The sequence below is a fragment of the Manacus candei genome, unplaced genomic scaffold, assembly GCF_025592945.1.
Source record: "Manacus candei isolate 608988 ecotype Guabito, Panama unplaced genomic scaffold, ASM2559294v1 h1tg000071l, whole genome shotgun sequence".
NCBI lineage: Eukaryota > Metazoa > Chordata > Aves > Passeriformes > Pipridae > Manacus > Manacus candei.
In genome coordinates, this window is record NW_026138119.1 from 11,375,313 (window position 1) to 11,395,960 (window position 20,648).

A 20,648-nucleotide genomic window follows, 5' to 3' on the forward strand; every position below is an offset into this window, starting at 1 on the left:
AGGTGAGCGGTGCCTGGCCAGAGTGGGGACACCCTATGCACCCCCCAGCCCCTGCCTGCCGGGCTGCCACTCACCCAGAGCCCCCCTGGGGCCTGTTCCAGGGCCCTCAAGTCCAAGGGGTCCAGCAGCAGCCCCACGGCCGGGTGCTGCAGGGAGAGCTGGGCTGCACCAGGACCGTGTTCTCACCGTGTCCGTGTGTCCTGAGCGTGTCACTGCGCGAGCAGCAGGGACTGTGGAGGCCCAAGGGTGTCTGGAGGCACCTGGGCTGTCCCGGGCCCCGACGCGGGCTCTGGGCACAGAGCGGGGCAGAGCTGGGAGATCCCCGGCCGCCGCCGGGGGAGGGCGGGCGGGGGGTGTCTGACAGGGTATCTGACCGGGGCCGGAAGGAATCGCCGGTAAGGGGTGACGGCGCCGGGGCCGGCGCTGCCCGGGGTTGCAGAGACGGGGAGGAAGAGCCCCGGCCGCGGCAAAGGGCCCGCGCCCGCTGTCACCCGGAGCGGCCGCAGCCCCGCTGCCACTGCCCTTCCCCAGCCAGGACCCGCTGCCGCTCCCGCTGCTGCCACCGCCGGGGCCGGGCCGGGCCGCAGCAGCCCCGGCGGCCCCAGAGCCGCTGCCCCGCCCGTCAGGACCCTGCGCCTCCGGCGCGACTTCACCGCCCGGCTGTGGGCGGGGCCCAGCCCGCGGGCGCCAGTTGGCCGGTGGGACGGAAGGGGCGGGGCGGGCGCTGGCGCTGGCGCTGGTTGGGCGCTGCCCCGGAGGGAGCGGGGCGGGCCGGGCTGGCATGGCGGGCGCGGCGCTGTCGCGGGTGCCGGTGGTGCAGATCGATGGCGATGGCGTGTTCAAGTACGTGCTGCTGCGGGTGCGCGGCGCTGGCGCGCCACACAAGGACGTCGTGCGCGGCCACGGCTGGGCCGAGTACCACGGTGAGGGGCGCGGGGCCGCGGGGTGGAAGCTCCGGCCCGCAGTCCCGAGGGACGCGGCCGCGGGCCCCGGGGACGGGCGGGGGCTGCCGGGAGTCCAGTCCGCCTGAGTCGGGGGGTCCCCGTGCCCCCCCCGCTCCCTCCCCGCAGCCGACCTGTTCGAGCGCACCGCGGAGGAACTGGCACGGCACGGCCTGAGCTGCGAGTGCTTGGGCGGCGGCCGCCTCGCCCACCGCCCCGAGGAGAGGAAGATCCACGTCTACGGGTACTCGGTGGTAAGCGGGGGCCGTGGGGGACCCACGCGCGGACGCGGCATCTCCCTCCCCACGACAGGTCCCGCTGGCCGTGGCCGAGTCAGCCTCGCGTCCCCTCAGGGATGGAAGGGCTGAGCCCGGCGGAGCTGCCGGGGGTCCCGGGGGTCCCCGGGAGGGAAGACCCCACAGAACCCTCTCGGGTGAGCAATCCTTGCCCAGAGCAGGGGCACCCCACACACTCTCCAGTCTCTGCCCGTGGGACAGTCACACACCCAGAGCCTCCCGGGCCTGCCCTGGGCACCATCCAAGCCCAGCGCTGGGTACTGCGGAGGAGCTGGGCTGCACAACAGCCGTGTCCTTGCTGTGTCTGCATGTCCTGAATGTGTCACTGCAGGTGTGTTAGGTGCTGCGGGGCCCTGTCAGGGTGACTGGTGGCACCCTCGGGGGTGTCACCCATGCAGGGGGTCCCTAGATGCTGACCCTGGCTGTGCCCGTGTCTCAGCACAGAGCCCAGCCAGGGCCAGGGCAAGGTGCTGGTCCCCAGGCCACGGTGCTGCCGGTTTTCCCAGCGCCAGGGTGCTGTGCCAGCCACAGCTGGAGCCAGGCTGAGCTGCCACACAGGGTTGTCACAGACACAGGCTCCAGGGCCTCTCTGGAGCTTGTCAGGCTCCCCCACTGGTGGCCACCCACCAGCTCTCCTTGGGGATCGTCTCTCCTGTGCAGGGCTTTGGGCGAGCTGACCACGCTGTGACCACGGAGAAGCTGAAGGCCGAGTACCCCGACTACGAGATCACCTGGGCAGACGAAGGTTACTGACTGCTCTGGCCGTGGGGCCAGCCTGGAGCTGGCACGGTGCCGAGGCAGTGCCAGCAGGCTCCCTGTGCCCGGCAGTGCTCTGGGCTCTCTTACTTTTCCTCTGTGAGAACTCGCCTGTTCCCCGCCGTCGCTGGACTGTCCATGTGCCAGGTGCTCCTGCCTTCCTGGCATGGCAAAGCTGGTGAAGTCAGCGGTCACTCCATCCCCGGTGCCGGGGGCTCATCCCACGCGTGTCTGTGAGAATTAAACTCGTTGAGGAGCACAGCTGCTCGGGTGGCCACACTCATGGCTCGGCTGCTCCTTTCCCAGCTCTGGGTTGCGCCTGCTGACAGCAGGAGAGACCCCGCAGGGTTTCAGCCCCTTGAGGGGGGTCTGACCCTGGAGTGGGCAGGATCTGGGGTAGGGACAACAGGAGGTACGTTGGGATTTGCCTTGGGAAGGGCTGAGACAGGAAGGGGGAAAATGATGGGTTCTCAGGCCTGGGGGAGGGAAAGGCAGGGTGAGGCCTGTGCCCGGTGTCCTGCCCCAGACTCCAAAGGAAGCTCACAGTGAGGGGTGATGAGCCTTGTGGGCAAAAAAAGGGTTTTCCTGTGCCTCATCCTTCCTTTCTGCAAGGTGTGACCCTCCCCTGTGCCAGGACGGAATGTCACCCAGTACTCACACGGAGGAGCACAGCTTCCCTGCGAGTCTTTGGATCATGGAGCCTGGAGGCATATCTGGGATGTCCTGTCCATCCATCAGCACAGCAGGACCAGCTCCAGCAGGTCTATCCTGATGACATTGTTGGGGTGTCCTGTGCAGCGTCAGGAGTTGGACTCAATGGTCCTTGTGGATCCCTTCCAACACAGGGGATTCCATCGTTCCATGATTTTATTCTTTGATTAGGTTGCTGGGGGCTGTGGCCAAATGGGATTTGGGAATGTCCCTGAACCCAGACCCCCTGGCAGCCTGCTCTGGTTTTGAGAACCTTCACAAGAAAAAAGGTTTCTCTTAACCTTAAAGTGGTGTTTGCTGTTCTCACATTGTCCTCGCTGTCTCAGCCCTTCTCAGGGCACTCCCTGCTCAAAGGGTCAGCTCCCTGCACCCTCCTGCCAGGGCTTACACACGTGGGTAGCATCCCCCTGCACCTTCTCCAGACCGAGCACCTCCAGTTCAGCCTTTCCTCCTGGGAGTCCAGTCCTCTCATCATCATCAGGGAATCTCCTTCCCTAGAGACACTCAGAACCCAGCTGGACACATCTGACTGCTCCAGGGAGCCCTGCTGGAGCAGAGGGGTGGGACTGGATTACCTCCAGTTGTCCCTTCCTGCCTGTACCATCCTGTGACCTGTAGGATATACTCTGCCCACAGCACCCAGGAGGCCAGTGGCTGCTTTGCCACAGCACTGGCCCATGGCCAGCTCGGTGCTCCCAGGTTGCTGGGCAGGGCAGGGCTTCTTTCTGTGCCTGGAGTGCCCAGGCTGGGGAGTGTGGAGCTGCTGGTCCCACTGGATCTGGCTGGCGCTGGGGGAAGGAGCTGAGCCTGCGTTTTACTGTGCCTGATGCAATCCCGCTGCAATCCACAGTCCAAGGCCGTCAGCACAAGGGGAGAAGCTGCGCTCAGCAGGGGCCCCTCTCTGGGCACAGGGGCTGCAACAGCAGAGGTGAGAGGGGTCCCATGGGCTAGCAGCCCCCATGAGCCCTGGCAGCAGCTTCCCTTACCCAGGTGGGGAAGCAGGTGGGGGCAACAGTTGCCATCACCAGGCAGCACTGGTGGTGCCCTGTGGGGCTCTGGCTGCCAAGCCATGCTTCTTCCAAGCTCATCAGCCCTTGCTGGGACTCTGCAGGGATGTTCTGCCCCAAGAGTGACCTGATTGTGGCCCCAAAGCTGTGCCCCTTTGCCCCATGGGAGTCATGAGCTGGGTGCTGAGCTGCTCTCTCCAGCCAGAGTGGTGCAGGCAGGGTGAAGGTTGGCTCCTGCTTATGGCATCTCAGAAACCCGAGGTTCCAGGGAGACCTTAGAGCCTCACGCTGCCTAAAGAGGCTCCAAGAGAGCTGGAGAGGAACTTTGGACAAGGGCCTGGAGTGACAGAACAAGGGGGAATGGCTTCCCACTGCTAGAGGGCAGGGTTAGATGGGATATTGGGAATACTGGATATTGCTGACCCCCAGCACAGCTGCCCTCCCTGGCAAGGGTGCAGCCCACTGCCAGCCTGTGCCCTGCACCCAAAGGCTCTCCCACTGCTCCTTATGCTTGGGGACTGGTTCTCCCTGTGATCTAGCCCAGGGGACTGACACACCCACCATGTCCCTGGCATAGGTGCCAGCTTCTCCCGCAGGGCTGGCAGCATCCCTGGCTTCACAGGAAGTGGCCAGATCCCTCGAGGGGCTGGTGCGTGTCACCAGCTGTGCCCTGTCCCAGTCAAAGCAGCGTCTTGTCCATGGTGAGAAGAGGGGCTGAAGAAGAGGGGTTCAGTGGGGGAAAGCTGAAGGTCTCCCTGGGACACCTGGCTGGCAGCTTGCTGCTGCAGTGCCAGCGTGCCGGGTGGCAGGACCATGGTGCGTTGTCCCAGCTCGGCACAACCTCGCCATAAACCCTCTGCCAGGCCGGGGAGCCGATAACGGCGGGGCTGAAGTCCAAAGCGGGCAGGTCCCGGGGAGCAGATTCCAGCCCGAGGCTCACGGTGTGGCCTCTCCGAGCTCTGTTTTACTGTCGCGGTGGCAGGGATGGCTGCAGGCGGGCAGGTGCTGGTCTTCCTGGTGCTGCTGGGTGAGCTCTACCGACACGGGGGTTGTGCCGCGGGCAGGGAACGTGCTGGCTGCTCCACTCTGGTCCTCCGCAGCCTGGGCTGCCGTGGGGATCTCTGTTTCCCCCAGCTCTGGGAGGGCTGTGCTGCTCGGGCTGGGGGGCGCTGGGGCAGGTACAGCCCAGCCAAAACCTCCTCTGGGCTCTTCTGGTGAAGGTCAATGCGGGGTTCCCCAGGGTGAGCAAGTGCTGGAGCTCCCAGTGCCGGGCTGGGTATCACCAATGGCTTTATTCAGCATGGGACAGAAAACGCCCAGATTTTCCTGTTTCTCCCCAGATGGGGGCTGGGACTATGACATAGCAGGCTCAGTGCCCCGGTGGGCTCTGGCACCCTGAGGACACACAGGAGTGGGGCTGAGAGTGGGAGATGGCAGTGTGGGACATGTAGAGTGCCAGGGCAGTTGACAGGGGGTCCCATCCAGGGAAGATCTCAGTGTGACCTGCCCCCCCCCATCAGGGTCCTAACCCAGGGTGCCCAGACAAATATCCCCTGCAAGCTACATGTGCCCTCTGTCACTTGCTGTGGGCAACATGCCTGGTTCCCTACAGGGTTTTCAGCCCCCTTGTCTCTCCCATAGCCAAGACCCTCCTCCCCTGCGGGTCAGTGATCATCAACAGCTGCAGCAGCGCAGCTGAGCAGCTCTGTGACTTTGTCTGCGACTGCAGTGACTGCTCCGACGAGAACCAGTGTGGTGAGTGCCCAGACTCCCCAGACCCACTCTCAGGCCCTGCTCCTGGGATGACAGCAGGCAACGGAGTGGAGAGTCTTGTGGGTGCAAGTCCCTGGGGTGATGCTGGTGCCCAAGGTGGATGCAGGGTCCCCCAGGATGGGCACAGGACCCCAGGGTGGGTGCAGATCCATGGGTTGGGCACAGGTCCCCAGGATGGTGCCAGAGCTGCCCTGAACCCCCCATCTGTCCACCCTCAGGGTACCTGCGAGGCTCAGCAGTGCTGGGCACCCCCTTCACTTGTGACTTTGAGGATGGTGACTGTGGTTGGCAGGACGTGGGCACCTCAACATACAGATGGGTGCGGGGCCGGGCCAGCCTGGCCATGTGGGGCACAGGGCCTCACTCGGACCACACCGTGGGCACCGACCTGGGTAAGCAGGAGCTACTTGGCTGGTGAGTGCTCTCTGGGCACCCACGGCACCACCCCGCTGGGCTGTGGGTGCCCTCAAGTCAGGGTGCCAGGACACCCACCCTTGTAAGGTGCAGGGGATGGAGCAGACCCGTGGAGGGGCAGGATTGGTGCTGGCAGAGCTCCTGTGCCATCCCATGGGGCTGCAGCCCCTGTTCTGCTCTCTGCCCTCCTCAGGCTCGTTCTTGGTGACTGTGTCCCCCCCTGCAAAGACTGTGGCTACGGCCTGGCTCAGGTCACCAGAGATGCAGGAAGCAGCTGCCACATGTGAGATCAGAGCCTGGTACCACCTCTCAGGAAGCTGTGAGGGCACCCAAGGTGGGCACAGACAGCATCAAGTACCAGGCACAGGGCAGTGAGGATGGGAGGCAGTGGGGAGGGACGGGGCCCCCACGGCAGGGGCAGGATGGTAAGGCAGTCCTTGCCATCCCACTTACCTCTTCTACACTCCACACTGGTGGAACCCAGGAGTCCCAGCTCCAGTCCCCAGAGCTGGCAGGGCCCCCGGGATGCCCAGTGCCAAGGGTACTTTTGGGGCTCCCTGCAGGGCTCAATGAGACGGAGCAGCTGGTGCTGCGCCTGGACGTGGCATACAGGGACGAGGTGGTGGGGCTGTGGCAGAGCCCTGAGCGCAGCAGCAAGGGCTGGCACGAGCTGGTCGCCTACCTGGGTCGGATCGCGGGGCAGTTCCAGGTGAGACAGTGTCGGTACCCAGGTACTGTCCCTCCAAGCTGGGGCCAGAGGAGCTGGGGGGTGCTCCAGGAGCCCAGGGGACCCAGGCAGCTCATGCCATCCCTGTCCTCCCATCACAGCTTATCTTCTCCCTGACACAACCACCCGCCTGCGGGGCAGAGGTGGCACTCGATGACATCATCTTCAGGAACTGTGGCTTGCCAGGTGAGTCCTACATCTGCTGATATGTGAAACAGGGTCTCGGGGGAATTGGGTGGGGCTTTGCACCCCAGGGGAGCTCTCCCATTGCCCACTGTGTCTTGAGGCACTGTGCCCTGGCATGAGGTGGACAGCGAAAACCTGTCCCTTGAGCCACCCCAGGGAAAGATGGGGGTGCCCACCATGCCCTTGTGGGGCCAGCCACTTGCTGACGTGTGTCCCCCCGCCCCAGGGCCCGGGCAGCAGGACTGCGGGGCCCAGGAGAGCCGCTGCAGCCGCGGCTCCTGCGTGGCACAGCACCGCCTCTGCGACGGTACGGACGACTGCGGGGACGGCTGGGACGAGGACACGACACGTTGCAGTGAGCAGCCCTGGCCCCGGGAGGGGGTCCTGCCCACCAGCTCCCTGACCACAGGGATGGACTGAGGTTCTGCCTTGGTGGAGAAAAGCTGTGCTGTGGGCTGGCAGGGATCCCCCCCAGCTCTGCCCCACAGCTGTGGAGCCAGGGAGGGAGAAAATCACCCCGAGGGTTTGTAGAGGGGTAGCATCAGCCCAACCTGTTACCTGTCCATAAGAGGGCCAGGACTCCCATTCCTGGATCACAGCTGTCCCTTCTCCCTGCAGAGTCCTTCACCAACTGCTCCTTCGAGCGTGATCTCTGCAACTGGGAGGCAGAACCTGGGCCGCCATCGTGGGACAGGAACACAAGCCTGAACCTGGGCACCTTGTATGGCTTCCCCACCCGGGACCACAGCACCAACAGCAGGGCTGGTATGACACATGACCCCCCCCACAGGTTCTGGGGTGGACGTGCCCTGGGGTGACACACACCTGGGCTCTGCTCAAAGCTGTGCCAGGACAGAGGTGTCCTGCACTCACACACCTGCCTGGCTCCACTCAGCCCTTTCCCGGTGTCTCCCACAGGGTTTTTCCTCCACGTGAACAGTACCCCCAACACGGGGCCCAGCGGCACAGCTCAGCTCAGCAGCCCCACTTTCCAGGCCACCAATTCTTGCTCTGTGAGTCACAGCTGAGGCCTTGTGTCACCACCTATGTGGGCACGATGGTGGCAGGACATGAGGTCCCCAGCTATGGGATCCCTCATGTGGGGATGGGGCTGCGGTCAACCATTGCTGGGGATGAGCAGCAGGTTTTTGGGAATGTTTTGGTGACATGTCACACAAGCAGCTCTCACCAGGCCCTGGGCCCCCTTCATATGGTGGCAGCTGCCAGTGTCCATTGGGAGCTCTGAGCTCCTCCGACCCTACCTCTGTGAGCATCCTGTGGGGCACAGGGGCCTGTGTGACCCTGCTCTGAAACTTGGCCCTCCCTCAACCCCAGCTCGTGCTATACTGCCACCTCCATGGCTCGGCCAACAGTAACCTCAGCATCTTCTATGTGACCAACTCCACCAAGCAGCTGGTGAGGGAGAGGACAGGGGACATGGGCAGCTGCTGGTTCCGGGAGAGAGTGAACTTCAATGTGACAGAGGCCTTCAAGGTGGGCTGGTTCCATACTGGGGGGAGCTGGACTGCCTGCAGGTTGAGGGGCACAGGGCCAGTCCAAGTGGGCACCCATGGGACAAGGGCTGAACTGAGAACCAGATACCAGAGCTGAGCCTCCAGTGCTGGCACCTGCCACCCCCATGTCCTTATGCCCACACCTCCAAATCTCCCTACCAGCCCCTAGCCCAGGACCACCCCACTGGAAATGGAAGGTGGTTGGGCTGTCTTCATCCACAATGCCCGTCCATGCCTTCTCACTGTCCTGGGTGCTGTCCCCCACTGCCACCAACACAGCCCTGCCCACTCCCAGCTGAGCCTGGAGGGCACCCCAAAGACACCCTGGGGGCACCCTGATGGCACCCCTGTGGCACCCCAGGCATCTCCAGGCCACAGCTGTGTGCAGGGGCAGCACCATCCCCCTAAGCCCACTATGGCCCTGCCAGCCCACCCTATACACCCCTGTCAGCCCCTGCTCCCACCAAGTCCCTTCCTGGGGGAAGTGTGTCAGCCCATAACAGGTGCTGGCTCCCCCATCTCGCAGCTCCCTGGTGTCACCCCAGTCCCCTCATACTGTGCAGGACCCCATGGTGATGTTGCTGGCATGGTGCTTCCCTGCAGGTGCTGATCGAGGGGGTGGCTGGCAATGGGGGGACTGTGGCCATCGATGACCTGATCCTGTCACCGGGCTGTGTGAAGGAGCAGGGTGAGCTGGAGGGCAGCATCCCTCACCCTGTTCCAGCGTGGGCAGCCAGTCCCACGTGTCACCATCCCTAAAGGACCCAGCATGGAGTCTGCGGGTCCCTCTGCTCATCATAGGACCATCCTGGGTGCTGCACAGCAAGCACTTGCCCTGGGACATTGGTGTCCTTCTACTGTGGCTGTGACACTCCATCCTCTGTGCCAAAACATGTCACACAAGCAGCTCTCACCAGGCCCTGGATCCCCTTCATATGGTGGCAGCAGCGATGGGATGGGATAGGGTGGGATAGGGTGGGATGGGATGGGATGGGATGGGATGGGATGGGATGGGACAGAGTGGGGGAAATGGAGAGCCAGGAAGATGCTTGGGGACAGGGGACTGAGGCTTGAAAGGGTGACACCAATGCTGTTGCTGAACCCTCTCACTGCTGCTCTCCATCCTGGGGTGTTTCACCATCAGGGAAGTCTCCAGTCACGCTGCCGAGCCAGGCAGGTGCCAGTCCCTGTGCGGCAGGGGAGGTGGCCTGTGACAGCGGGGGCTGCATCGCCGCAGAGCTGGCCTGTGACTTCAACAACACGTGCACTGACGGCTCCGATGAGAAGCACTGCGGTGAGAGCTGAGGGGAGCAGTGGCACCCCAGGAACCCCACAGTGCAGGGGACCAGGCAGTGGAGGGACACAGGCATGCCAGGCTGGAATGGCCAGGGCACATGGGTACCTGTACAGCCCCCAGGAGTGTAGTGGCCCAGCAAGGCTGAGCCTGGAGTTTTGGGTTGCCCAGAGAAGCTGTGGCTGCCCCATTCCTGGAAGTCTTCAAGGCCAGGTTGGATGGGGCTTGAAACAACCTGGTCTAGTGGAAAGCAGCCCCCCCATGGCAGGGAGTGGAATGAGGTGGACTTCAAGGTCCCTTCCAACCCAAATCAGTCTGGGATTCTGTGATTCTTTGACTTTGCAGGGGCAACAACCTTCGAGTCAGGGGCTGGGGGCTGGCACGATGTCAGTGTGGGGCACCTGCGCTGGGGTCTGCAGAGGCTCGCTGAGCCCAACACCTTCCTCACAGGTGAGGCTGTTCCCACTGCCCTGACAATGCTCTTCAGTCCCCAGCACTGTGGGAGCCCCAGAGCAGGAACTCCTGCTCCCACCCTACCGGGGTGGCTGGATACCACTACACGACAGGGGGTGATGCCCAGGCAGGATGCTGGGCTAGGGGTGCTACCATGGATGTGGGATCCTAGCCCTGACCTCACCGAGTGTTTCTGTGCCCAGGGTCTTTCCTGGCCCTCCAGGAAGGAGAAGGACAGATGGTGGGTGCTGCAAAGGCACGAACTCCTCTGCTGGGCCCCTCTGGCCCCACCTGCACCATGGAGATGAGCTACCGCATCCAGAGTGGCCCCCAAGGTAAACCCCTATACACTCCTGGGGTGCCCTGCCTGCTCCCTGCCCCCAGAGCTCACCCCATGCAGAGCCCCCCCATTGCCCACCTGCCTTTGCTGCCTCTCCCAGCCCCATTTTGCCACATCACACCATCCTGAAGCTGGGGCATCCCTGTCCCCCTCCCTGTCTCCTGTGACCGTGGGCCAGGGCTGTGGGGGACTCCCACAGGGTGGCCAGGAGCTTTGGGTGTCCACAGCCTCTGCACCACCTCTCATGCCAGGCTTCCTCGCTGTCCGCATCCTGGATCACACCACCGGCACCACCCAGCTGGCCTGGCACACGCAGGGTCGTGGTGTCACAGCCGGGGAACGTGTCCGTGTCCCCCTGGGAGAGAGGAGCCGGCCATTCCAGGTGTGCCAGGGACACAGGGACCAGCCTGGGGGGGCTTTCGGTGGGGCACTGCCAGTGCTGCCAGGCACCCCGGGCTCATGGCTGGTGCCTCCAGGTCGAGCTGCTGGCGCTGGTGGATCTGCAGGGTTCAGCAAGTGTCGGCGTCGACAACGTGACGTTCGAGCAGTGCTACCTCGGCGTGGTGGCACCCACAGCTGCAGGTATGGTCAGGGGCACGTGGGCAGGGACAGTGACCCCAGAGCCCCCCCGGGGCTGCCTGGCAGCTGTCACCCTGTCCAGGGACAGGACCATGGTGCAGAAGCCACATCCTGCTCTGACCTGGGACACCTGCATGGGGTGAATCTGGAGAGTGGGGTGGGGGAGCAGAGGGAACAGGGGGACTCCTTTGCTTCTGGACTGCCTTATCCCCTTCCACCTCACCTCGACCACATCTCTGGCCAGAGCTGACCTGCAGCTTTGAGAGGGACATGTGCGGCTGGTACCAGGATCAATCTAGTGACTTCAAATGGGTCCACAACATGGGGCAGGGACAGGGCTCTGACCACACCACTGGCTCAGGTAAGAGGCTGGCTGCTCTTTGGGGGATCCCAGGGCACCCCACTTCCCTCCCATCTTGGCACAGGCCAAGACACGCCCTTTGCACTCCAGCAGCCCCATACCTGTGGAGTGAGCTCGCCTGGGGCAGCCTGGAAGAACCCAGGTTGGGGTATGGGTGATGTGGGCACAGCTCAGAGCACTCACATCCATGTTCTCTCCACCCTGGCTGTCCCCACCACCCAGGCTACTTCTTGTCTGTGGACCCCTCTGCGCTGTGGAGCCGCGGGCAGCAGGCACAGCTCATCACATCCCGCCAGGATCCTGCTGCTGCCCCACACTGTCTCTCCTTCTGGTACCTCCTGGCTGGCCCACAGATTGGTACGTGCCCCCTGGAATCCTCACGGGGATGCCCCAAGCCAACTCCACTGTGGGGACAGCAGGTGCTGGATGGCTGCCCCCCCCCCTTGCCTAGGCACCCTGAACCTCAAACTGCAGCCAGAGGGAGAGGAGGAGACAGTGCTGTGGACCTGCCGGGGGACCCAGGGCAGCATCTGGCACCGGGCATGGGCGACACTGCCTGCCACGGGCCAAAAGCCATACAGGGTGAGGACCAGACCCTTCTGTGTCCCTGGCACCAACGAGGCACGGGGCTGTCTGACACCGCTACCTGGCTGGCAGGTGGCCTTTGAGGTGCTGCGGGATGGGTTCCTGGGGGATGTGGGGCTGGACGACCTGGCGCTGACAGCGGGGCCCTGTGGGGCCGAGCTCTCCTGCTCCTTTGAGGCAGAGGGCTGTGGACTGGCCGCCAGCGGGCAGGGCACCTGGCAGCGACAGAGCAACGGCACCGGCACCACCGCCGGCCCCGCAGCCGATCACACCACCGGCACCGCCGCAGGTACAGGGCTACAACAGCCTGGGGCTCGGGGAGCCCTGCTGCCTCCCTGCCTGCACTGTCCTACCTGCCTCCCTGCCCTCTCTGCCTGCCTTCCTGCCCTCCCTGTCTGCTCTGAATGTCCTGCCTGTCACCACATCAGCTCTGTTTGCCCACCCTGTGTCCTGTCTGCCCTCCCTGCCTGCCCAGGATGTGTGGAAGGCAACCCTGTACAGGGTTCCCCAAGCCTGGAACTCTCCAAACCCAGAGTTTCCCACCCCCAGGGCTCCCCAGTCCTGGGGAGGTCCCCGAACTGGGGAGACTCCTCAACCTGGGCAGAAACCCCAGACCCAGTGGTCCTCTAGGGCCCTCCAGCAGGGCTGGGCAGGGACCGTGGCATGGGGACTTCTCTCCCCCAGGTCATTACATGGTGGTGAGCACGGGCAGGGATGCCCTGCCTGCAGGGCACAGGGCTGTCCTCACCTCCCAGCCCTACCAGCCCTCTGTGCCTGCCCAGTGCCTGGCCTTCTGGTACCAGCTGAGCACCAGGACCCCAGGTGAGAACCACGCTCCCCGAGACCCCTAGGGGCACCTCCAAAGGGGGGGGGTCCTGCACAGCACAGCCCTGGACCCCTCCTCCATGGCGGGTGCCCTGGGCAGGCTCCCTTGGGGTGTTTGTGGAGCAGAGCGGGGTGCGGAGGAAGGTGCTGAGTGTGAGCACCATGGAGGGGAGCGGCTGGCACCGCGGCCACGGCACCATCCAGCCTGATGGCGACTGGCAGGTGAGATGGGGCAGGGTACCAGGGACAGCTAGGGGTGATGAGGGTTGACTGCCAGCCTCAGCATGCCACCCTGCCCAGGTGGTGTTCGAGGCAGTGGGAGCTGGGGGTGACCATGGGTACATTGCGCTGGACGACCTGCACGTGTCGGACGGAGCCTGCCCTGAACCAGGTGAGAACCCACCCCAAGGGGCACCATGGACCAGATGGGGGAGATGGGACATCCCACGGTCTGGGATGTCCCAGACCGTGACCATGGGGATGGGGACAGACTGTCCCTTCCATCCAGACACTCTGCTCCTGCCCTCAGCTTGATCTGGCCCAAAGCTGGCAGTGGTGGGAAGGGAGCTGGCGGCTGCCCCCTGCCCCCAGATGCTCCATCTCCTGCCAGGCAGCAGTGGGTGTCTCACAGCCCCCCTTTCCTCCCAGCATCCTGTGACTTCGAGCAGGATATGTGCGGCTGGAGCAGCCCCTTGGACCCCCACCTGCACAGCTTTGCCTGGGGCTGGAAGAGCGGGGTCCCTCTAGCCAAGTACCCCGGCCCTGAGCAGGATCACACCCTGGGCACAAGAAATGGTAGGAAACCCATCCCTGCCCAGGCACCATAGCATGGCCAGAGGGAGGAAGAGGAGATGGGGATGCATGGGGTCACCCCAGAACCTCCTGGGGAACCTGGCTCCTCAGCATCCCTGTCTCCTCCTTGCCTGGGAGGGACAGCTCGGTCCCAAAGGCAGGTGCAGGGCTGTGGGGTGCCATCCTCTGGGCATTACTCTGGGGATTTTGGGGTGGAGTGGGGCAAGCGGGGTGGGCTGCAGGACTGGAAGACACCCTGTGCTGTCCCTGCCTGCCCAGGTCACTATGTGCACTTCGACACCAGTGTGCTGGGTGCAGGGGGCACCAGTGCCCTGCTGGAGAGCCAGCCCCTGCCTGCTGCCACCGACTCCTGCCTGCGGTTCTGGTACCACATGGACATCCCAGAGCACCTCTGTGAGCACCACAGGGGTGGGGAGGAGGTGCTGTACCTGGGGAGGGCATCATGACCCCACAGTGGGAGTAGGGGGCTTGGTTGGGGGCTGCAAACTCCCTCCCCACCCATAGGACCATGGACACTCCGGTTCAGCTCCAGCTGGGTGGGGATGGCCTGTTACTGCTGGATGCTGCTGTCCCAATGGAGGATGGCATGGCAGGGAGGGCCCCATGACTTTTGGGGGGCTTTGGGTGATCAGTGATGCCGGGGTGCCTGTGTCCCCCCCCTTGCAGCCAGTGGGGAGCTGCGGGTGATACTGCACAGCACAGCAGGGCAGCGCATGGTGTGGAGCGTGGAGGGACACCACAGCTGGGGCTGGCAGGGCAGCATGGTGCCTGTGCAGAGCCCCAGCGAGTTCCAGGTCAGTGAGGACACCTTGGGGTGCAAGGTGCCCAGTGGGAGTGCTGGGTGCCCTGCATCAGATCCCACCTTCCCTCACAGATCATCTTTGAGATGACCACACGGAGGTGGCCGTTGGAGGGGACAGTGGCACTGGATGATATTGTGTACAGTGCTGGGGTGGGCTGCCATTCTAGCCCGGAGGAGCCAGTGGAAGGTGCGGGGGGGGGGGGCGGTTCTGGCTGTAAAAGGTCATTCCAGCACTGCTCAGGGTGCTGGGCCAAGGCTGGAGGCAGCTCTCTGGGTGGCGGGTCAAGCCTGGCAGCATCTCCTCTCCCTTCTCTCACTGCAGAGAAACCCTCAGGCAGCTTCGTGGCAGAGGTGGTGCTGGGTCTGCTCCTGGCCCTCGTCATTGTTACGCTGGTGGCTACTGGGGGCTGGTACTGGCTGAAGCAGCAAGGGCTGGCAAGCAGGACACCAGCGGAGAGTGACACTCCCCAGGGCTTTGACAACATTACCTTTCGAGATGTAAGGACAGGGTGAAGGACTTTCCTGATTACCCCAACTGCACCAAAACAGCATTTTCCTAAAAGCTCAGCAGATGTTGGCAGGCTCCCCCTGACACTGCAGTCTGCCAACGCGACAGGGAGCAAAGGGCTCTGCCTCTTATCTGCTTGTTGGTAAACAAGTGACCCAGAGCTGTAGGACTGACCTAGAAGCACTGCTGCTGCCAGGCAGCTGCTCCAGAAAGAGCTGAGTGTGCTCCTACCCCAGAGCCCTGTGAGAAGGGGGTCTGGCAAATGTGGCTCATCCTCACCCAGCCAGCAACCAAATCCACGAGAGGCAGCTTAAGCTGTGGGTCCCTTGGACAGGCCTGGTGCCACATGGACCATGGCAGAGCCCCCAGCCCCAGGAGGGATCCCAACAGAGGATGTGGAGCCCCTTGGGTGCACTTGGGGTTTAGTTCCTCTGCTGGGGTCATGGGGGGCTGGCACACAGGTTCTCTCCACTACAGCCTGAAAGAAATCCTGGTCTCTCACAGCAGACAGCCCACGTTTGCCACTGATTCCCGCTTATCTTTCTTTGCAGGACAAGGTCATTGTATCTCCAGTGCCAAGGGAGGGGGATGAGGCTTGAAATTATCGGCCAGCAGCAGAAATTGCCCACTCCCACCAGGCAGACCATTCCTCAGCCAGACCCCACACTCCAGCAGCCGCTGGCTCTCTGCCCCCAGCACCAGGGAGCTGCCGTGGCACCACCTGGGCTGCCGGCCCCACAGAGACACACCGCTGCCACTACCTTCAAGTGCTCGGGAAAAGCATTTTTGTTGTTTGTAACATGATCTTCCAAGACACAGCAACGTGCCTGTGCTTTGGCAGGCCCCAGCAGCAGGAGTTCTTCCAGCGACCACCCTTGTCCGAGCAGGGGGTGAAGTGGGGAAGAGCAGCAGGTGCTGCACGGGGCATGAGCCACTTTCCACACCCAGGATGAAGCACAAGAGCTTCCATGGCAGAGCCCCCATGGGGAGGAAGCCCAGTATTTCTGCTGGTTTTGGGGAGGGGGGCTCTGAGGAGGGTGAGCTGGAGGGATCAGAGTGGAGGGCACCACACAGCACCCCCAAGGGCAGCAGGCAGCCCCGACTCCAGTGTACAGGTGCCCACCTCCTGCCCACACACCTTGCAAGGACTCTTAACATTTTGCCTTTAAATGTCACTGGAAAACCCAAAAAAGTTCCTGAGGCACAGGCTGGGCTCAGGGCCTGGGCCCCCATCCTGCACTAGATCCCCCCAGCCTGGGACCTCTCCCTCCCGCCAGCTCTCACACCTTATCACTGTGAGCTCCGAAGCAGCCCAAGGCCAAACCTGCCCCCCCCACGCAACCTGACTCAGCCATTGCACAACAAGCAGCCTGCCAGGGTCCTGCCCCCACCAGCCCCCCATGCCTGGCCAGAGGACACTAAAGCGTCCTGCTTTCCCAGGGTGTCACCAGAGCCTGTTTCCCTGTCACCCAGCTGTGTCCCCCCTAGGTGATGCCTCAGAGCACCATCCCCCAGCCCTGTCCTGCCTGCAGGAATGAGCCCCCAGCAGAGCTGGGTAAGGAGGGCTCAGACTTCACCCATAAGTGCATCTGCCTGGCTCTGCAGAACCCCAACACCTCCCCTCTCCTCCACAGCACTGACTCCATCCCTGGGCTGCCAGCCAAGCTGCAGCCCTCCCCCCGAGGGGAGGAGTGACACAGCCAGGGAGGCTAGGTGTCCCTTTAATTACAATCCCAGAAGGAATAGGTGCTACAGCTCCAGTCACACCCAGCCACAACATTTGCTACCAGCTGGTCACATGCAGCAGCTCCCCTGGGCAATTGAAGGGTATCAAACTTTATTATAGATCTCTTTAAAACAGGCTGGAAGGAACAAACCAAACTCATTGAGATATAGCAACTGAGTCATCATTTCTGATCAAGCCCCAACTCTCCCAAATTATTTATATATAATATATCCCACCCGTCCCCTAAACTGTTCTAATCAAGTGATCACATTTCAGACCACCCTAAGTGCCTTAACATCAGCTGCTGCTAACATCACAATGCACATGTTTTCTGGCAAATCAGAGGCAGGGTCTGGGTTTTTTGGGGTGCTTAAATCCTCAATCTCTGAAAAGGAGGAAGGAAAAACAAACATCAGGAAAATTGCTTCTTTAAGGTTGCCTTTTTACAGCAGGTATAGATTCGGCAGAGTTCCCCCCCAAAGCAAGTCTGAAACCCTCTTGATCAGCTTCGCAATAAGCAGAGTGTTTGAGGAGAACCAGCCGGGCCAGATCAGTCTGAACAAACGGATTTCGAGGCTTTGTTGTCATTTCCCTTTGGGTCCAGTTTCCAGCGGTTTTCCAATGTCCTTCCCACGCAGTTTGAGGCCTAGAACAAGACAAAGAAGACCACCACCATCAGTACTCAATCATTCATCCAGTAACTTTATGTCCTTCAATTTTGGCTATAAGGAAGAGAGCATCCAGAAAAAGAGGGCAGGGGAACCACAGTTTAGGAGAATCCTACTTTAGTTTCTAGGAGCACCAGACCAACTTCAAACAAGACCAACTATCCTCCTAGGAAATGGGATCTGAACTGGCCCGGGACAGTAACACCAACACTAAATCCTTCCTCAAGTGCCCTCAGGCCTCCGTGGGTCTCAGCATCTCGCTGGTTTAGGGGGGAAGCACACAGGGGTGATCCCCAGGACATGGCCCCATGCATGAAGGTGGCAGACAAAGAACAAGAGCTCCCAGTTCTGGTTCAATCAGCAGACCCAGGTTTTATCAGAACACAGGTGGCACCACACCCACGATAACCTCCAGCCAGCAACATCCTTGACAAGGAAAATGTAAATACCTTCCCCCAGCCCATCCCTCCCAGGCCCTGGAAGCATCGAGTCTCCCTTTGCTCACCGATGGCTCTCTCGATCTTGCCCATGACCTGGTTGTTGGGGATCGCTCGTCCCGACTCATAGTCAGCGATAACTTGTGGTTTTTCATTGATTTTCTAAAAAGGGAGGATGAGTCTCAAACACAGCAAATGCTCAGCAGCAGCCCCCCAGGACTCACACAGGTAAAGAACAGGATTATGACAGGACAGATGACCAAGTGCTGCTCCCAGGCTGACTCCATCCCCTGCACTGGTAACATCCATCTTGGACAGACTGCAACCTTCCTCCCTCCCAGGAGGAGCAGGAACACCAAGGACTGCTGTTCCTTCAGACAGCAGTGAGCTCTCGCTGCTCAGCCCCAATGGTACAAACCCCAGAGACCGGTGAAGCTGCCGGGGGAAGGGGGGGGGAAGGAGCAGCCTCCCACCTCCCAGCTCAGCAGCCACAGCAGGCTCTGCCTCCAAGCTGGGGCTCGAGGGCTGCACAGACAAACCCCGAAACATTTCCCAGACAACTGAAGGCACCAGGAGATCAGACACCAGAGATGCTCCACTCCCCAAACTTCCTGCCCATGACACCATCCCACTGCAGCTGCCCACGGGGGACAGAAAAGGTGCCCACCCTCACCCACAGATGCCAATCCTGCCCCAGGTGCCCCTCACCGTGGCCAGGTCCTTCTGCGTGAGGCCCTTGCTCTGCCGGCCCTGCTGGATCACTTTGCCCACCTCCAGGGAAACTCTGTCATGGTGCAGCTCCTCTGTTTCACGGTCAAGCTTGGCCGTGTTCTTTGTAATGAAGTGTTGTTTGTTCTGGCCTGCTGCCCCTGTTATTCCAAGAGAGAACAAAAAAACAACCAAGGACAAACAAATCAAGGCTCAGAGCTGTGCCAAAAAGTATCAAAGGGCTTTTTCCAAGCCCTCAGCTGCTCAGGATCCCAGAGAGCTGTCAGGATTACAACATGCCAACATCAGCACTGATCTCACCCAGATCCTGTCCATCAGGGCAGCCCTGTTCATGGTGCTGTGCAGAGCACAGGCCTGCAGAGGCCCCTTTCCATACTTTACACCTGAACTTCTCTCCAGACAGGCCAGGTCTTGCTTTTCCTTCGGGATTTAATACTCAAACTTCACTCCAGACACATGTTTGTGCTGCAGCATAAGGGGGTTAATACTTGAAGTTGAATCTTGTTTGCTCAGGTATGAGGCAGCACGAATAAGGGTCTTTTAACCAATTTTCTGATGCCTTTAATAAGTAAATTCTAACTGTACTTAGCTTCACTGAAAGCCTGAGGTCCAAAATCACATTATTTGTTTTGTTTCATTTTACAGTATTTAAGTCTTAAGTTGGATCCTTTGTCTCACATTAGTCTTTGACATTCAGTGTCTCGACACAGCTGACTAAACTTCCTTCAAGAACCATCTCTTTCTTTATTTTCAACCATCGGAATCTCCTCCCTACAGTGAGAGAACCTGGGAATTTACTTCAGACAGGAAACAAGGGATTTTTACAGAGAAGCGCCACAGGAAGATAAACAACCGTTCAATCTCTCAACAGAAATAAGTTGCAAAAATGGGGAGCTTAAGTTTTGCGACCAGAAGAGCTCTCACAAGATCTCTGCAGAAACCAGCCAGGGCTGTGCTCTGGGCCACCAGAACCTCAGGGGGCGTTATCGGCGCTCCCGAGGCGCGCGGGGGTCTCGGGTCTCTGCGTTAGGCCCAGCTCAGGCCGCCGGCTCAGCCGGGCGGGGCCGCCTCCTTCCCCCCCACCCACAGGCAGCCGCCCCCGGGGCCGCCCCAGGTCGGGCCGGGCCGGGCCCCCCCCTGCGGGATACCCACACTTCTTAGAGGTCTCCACGTCCTCCCCGCGCCGCTGGGCCGCCAAGATCGCCTGGGGAGAGAGCGAAAGTGCGGGCTGAGCGCGGCACAGCTCGGAGCCGCCGCCTCGGCCGCACCAGGCCCGGCCCCGGCCCCGCAGCCCCCGCGCCGCCCGGCGCTGCCCCCGCTGACCTGCTTGGACTTGGCCTGGGCGGCGCTCGGGCCCTTCTTGCGCAGCACCGTCACCGTGTCCCAGTCGCTCTCCGCCATCGCTGCGACCCCGCCCGGGCCGCGCCCGCCTGGCCCCGCCCCACCCCGCCCCCGGGGAGGGGCCAGCGCCGCGCGCGCGGATTGGGCGGCGCGCACGCCCGTCACTGGCAGAGCCGCTCATTGGCGGGGAGCGGCGCTAGCGCGGCGGGCGGGGCCGCGCGGCCCCCATGGACTTGGGCCCAGCGTGACGTATTGCTGCTAATAGGTGTAAAGCCTGCCAATCAGCCTTCTCGCGCTTCGATTGGCTAGCTAGCCAGTCAGCCTGATGGCGGGCAGCATGCGCCCCTGCACGCTGCGATTGGCTGCTGGCATTGTCAGTAACCCGGTACCCGGCACGGATTGGTTTTCTCTCCGGTGCTGTCACAGCCGTTGACCAATGGCCGTGCCCGGCTGAGACGAGCCGAGCACGCGCAGAGCGGCGGCCCGCGGTACCTGTACCGGGCGATGCGGGAGCCTTCCCGCCCCCGAGAGCGGAGACGGGACCGGGCTCGAGGGGACACGGGAGCAGTGGCTGAGGACACTGCGTTGGTTCAGCCCAGGGAAGGGGATACAGAGGACTGACCGCACTGGGGTCTACAGCTCCTCCCAAGGGGCAGCTCCCATCTCTGCTCCTGTGACCAGTGACAGGACCCGAGGGAACGGCTAGAGCTGTGTCAGGGCAGAGTTAGGTTAGATCTCAGGAAAAGATTCTTCCCCCAGAGGGCGGTTGGGCACTGACCAGGCTCCCCAGGGCAGTGGTCATGGCCCCAAGGCTGCCAGAGCTCAAGGAATGTTTGGACAACATTGTCAGGGACAGGGTGGG

General features: G+C 62.1%; 3 protein-coding genes across 7 annotated transcripts; 2 read left to right on the forward strand and 1 right to left on the reverse strand.

Moving 5' to 3' along the window:
- Positions 1-740: 740 nt before the first annotated feature.
- Positions 741-2,272, forward strand: PHPT1 (phosphohistidine phosphatase 1). The gene is made up of 3 exons (XM_051808068.1): positions 741-923; positions 1,071-1,195; positions 1,898-2,272. The coding sequence occupies exons 1-3, from the start codon at positions 782-784 to the stop codon at positions 1,988-1,990; spliced, it is 360 nt and encodes a 119-aa protein (XP_051664028.1). The 5' UTR covers positions 741-781; the 3' UTR covers positions 1,991-2,272.
- A 1,366-nt stretch (positions 2,273-3,638) lies between these two features.
- Positions 3,639-16,774, forward strand: MAMDC4 (MAM domain containing 4). Of its 4 annotated transcripts, XM_051807895.1 has the most exons (29): positions 4,600-4,738; positions 5,353-5,466; positions 5,703-5,876; positions 6,092-6,232; positions 6,462-6,607; positions 6,727-6,811; positions 7,038-7,166; positions 7,430-7,576; positions 7,730-7,824; positions 8,147-8,305; positions 8,929-9,013; positions 9,470-9,619; positions 9,965-10,069; positions 10,276-10,407; positions 10,664-10,794; positions 10,889-10,994; positions 11,236-11,352; positions 11,575-11,709; positions 11,804-11,934; positions 12,010-12,226; positions 12,622-12,759; positions 12,863-12,984; positions 13,063-13,153; positions 13,411-13,557; positions 13,834-13,968; positions 14,242-14,369; positions 14,450-14,564; positions 14,700-14,875; positions 15,437-16,774. In XM_051807895.1, exons 1-29 carry the CDS (start codon positions 4,696-4,698, stop codon positions 15,482-15,484), a joined length of 3,642 nt encoding a protein of 1,213 aa, XP_051663855.1. In that variant the 5' UTR covers positions 4,600-4,695; the 3' UTR covers positions 15,485-16,774. The 4 variants fall into 4 exon arrangements, 3 of the variants coding, with proteins under 3 accessions (XP_051663857.1, XP_051663855.1, XP_051663856.1); XR_007907767.1 differs by lacking the exons at positions 14,242-14,369; positions 15,437-16,774 and adding an exon at positions 3,639-4,412 and having other exon boundaries at positions 4,575-4,713; positions 14,700-14,717; XM_051807896.1 differs by lacking the exons at positions 4,600-4,738; positions 5,353-5,466 and adding an exon at positions 5,497-5,620.
- A 249-nt stretch (positions 16,775-17,023) lies between these two features.
- On the reverse strand, positions 17,024-19,914 carry EDF1 (endothelial differentiation related factor 1). Of its 2 annotated transcripts, XM_051808059.1 has the most exons (5): positions 19,769-19,913; positions 19,598-19,649; positions 18,425-18,585; positions 17,785-17,878; positions 17,024-17,257 (listed from the first exon to the last, which is right to left on the reverse strand). In XM_051808059.1, exons 1-5 carry the CDS (start codon positions 19,844-19,846, stop codon positions 17,196-17,198), a joined length of 447 nt encoding a protein of 148 aa, XP_051664019.1. In that variant the 5' UTR covers positions 19,847-19,913; the 3' UTR covers positions 17,024-17,195. The 2 variants fall into 2 exon arrangements, with proteins under 2 accessions (XP_051664019.1, XP_051664020.1); XM_051808060.1 differs by lacking the exon at positions 17,785-17,878 and having other exon boundaries at positions 19,769-19,914.
- Positions 19,915-20,648: the final 734 nt, after the last annotated feature.

What these genes read in the sequence shown, in the direction of transcription:
- PHPT1 (XM_051808068.1), top strand. Translation starts at nt 782, where the DNA reads ATGGCGGGCGCGGCGCTGTCGCGGGTGCCGGTGGTGCAGATCGATGGC. An exon ending in CGGCTGGGCCGAGTACCACG is followed by an intron (nt 924 to 1,070) that starts GTGAGGGGCGCG and finishes CCCTCCCCGCAG; the next exon opens with CCGACCTGTTCGAGCGCACC. An exon ending in ACGTCTACGGGTACTCGGTG is followed by an intron (nt 1,196 to 1,897) that starts GTAAGCGGGGGC and finishes TCTCCTGTGCAG; the next exon opens with GGCTTTGGGCGAGCTGACCA.
- MAMDC4 (XM_051807895.1), top strand. Translation starts at nt 4,696, where the DNA reads ATGGCTGCAGGCGGGCAGGTGCTGGTCTTCCTGGTGCTGCTGG. An exon ending in CATCCAGAGTGGCCCCCAAG is followed by an intron (nt 10,408 to 10,663) that starts GTAAACCCCTAT and finishes CTCTCATGCCAG; the next exon opens with GCTTCCTCGCTGTCCGCATC. An exon ending in GCTGAGCACCAGGACCCCAG is followed by an intron (nt 12,760 to 12,862) that starts GTGAGAACCACG and finishes TGCCCTGGGCAG; the next exon opens with GCTCCCTTGGGGTGTTTGTG.
- EDF1 (XM_051808059.1), bottom strand. Translation starts at nt 19,846, where the DNA reads ATGGCGGAGAGCGACTGGGACACGGTGACGGTGCTGCGCAAGAAGGGC. An exon ending in CCCAGGCCAAGTCCAAGCAG is followed by an intron (nt 19,650 to 19,768) that starts GTCAGCGGGGGC and finishes CTCTCTCCCCAG; the next exon opens with GCGATCTTGGCGGCCCAGCG. An exon ending in CGTGGAGACCTCTAAGAAGT is followed by an intron (nt 18,586 to 19,597) that starts GTGGGTATCCCG and finishes TTGGAATAACAG; the next exon opens with GGGCAGCAGGCCAGAACAAA.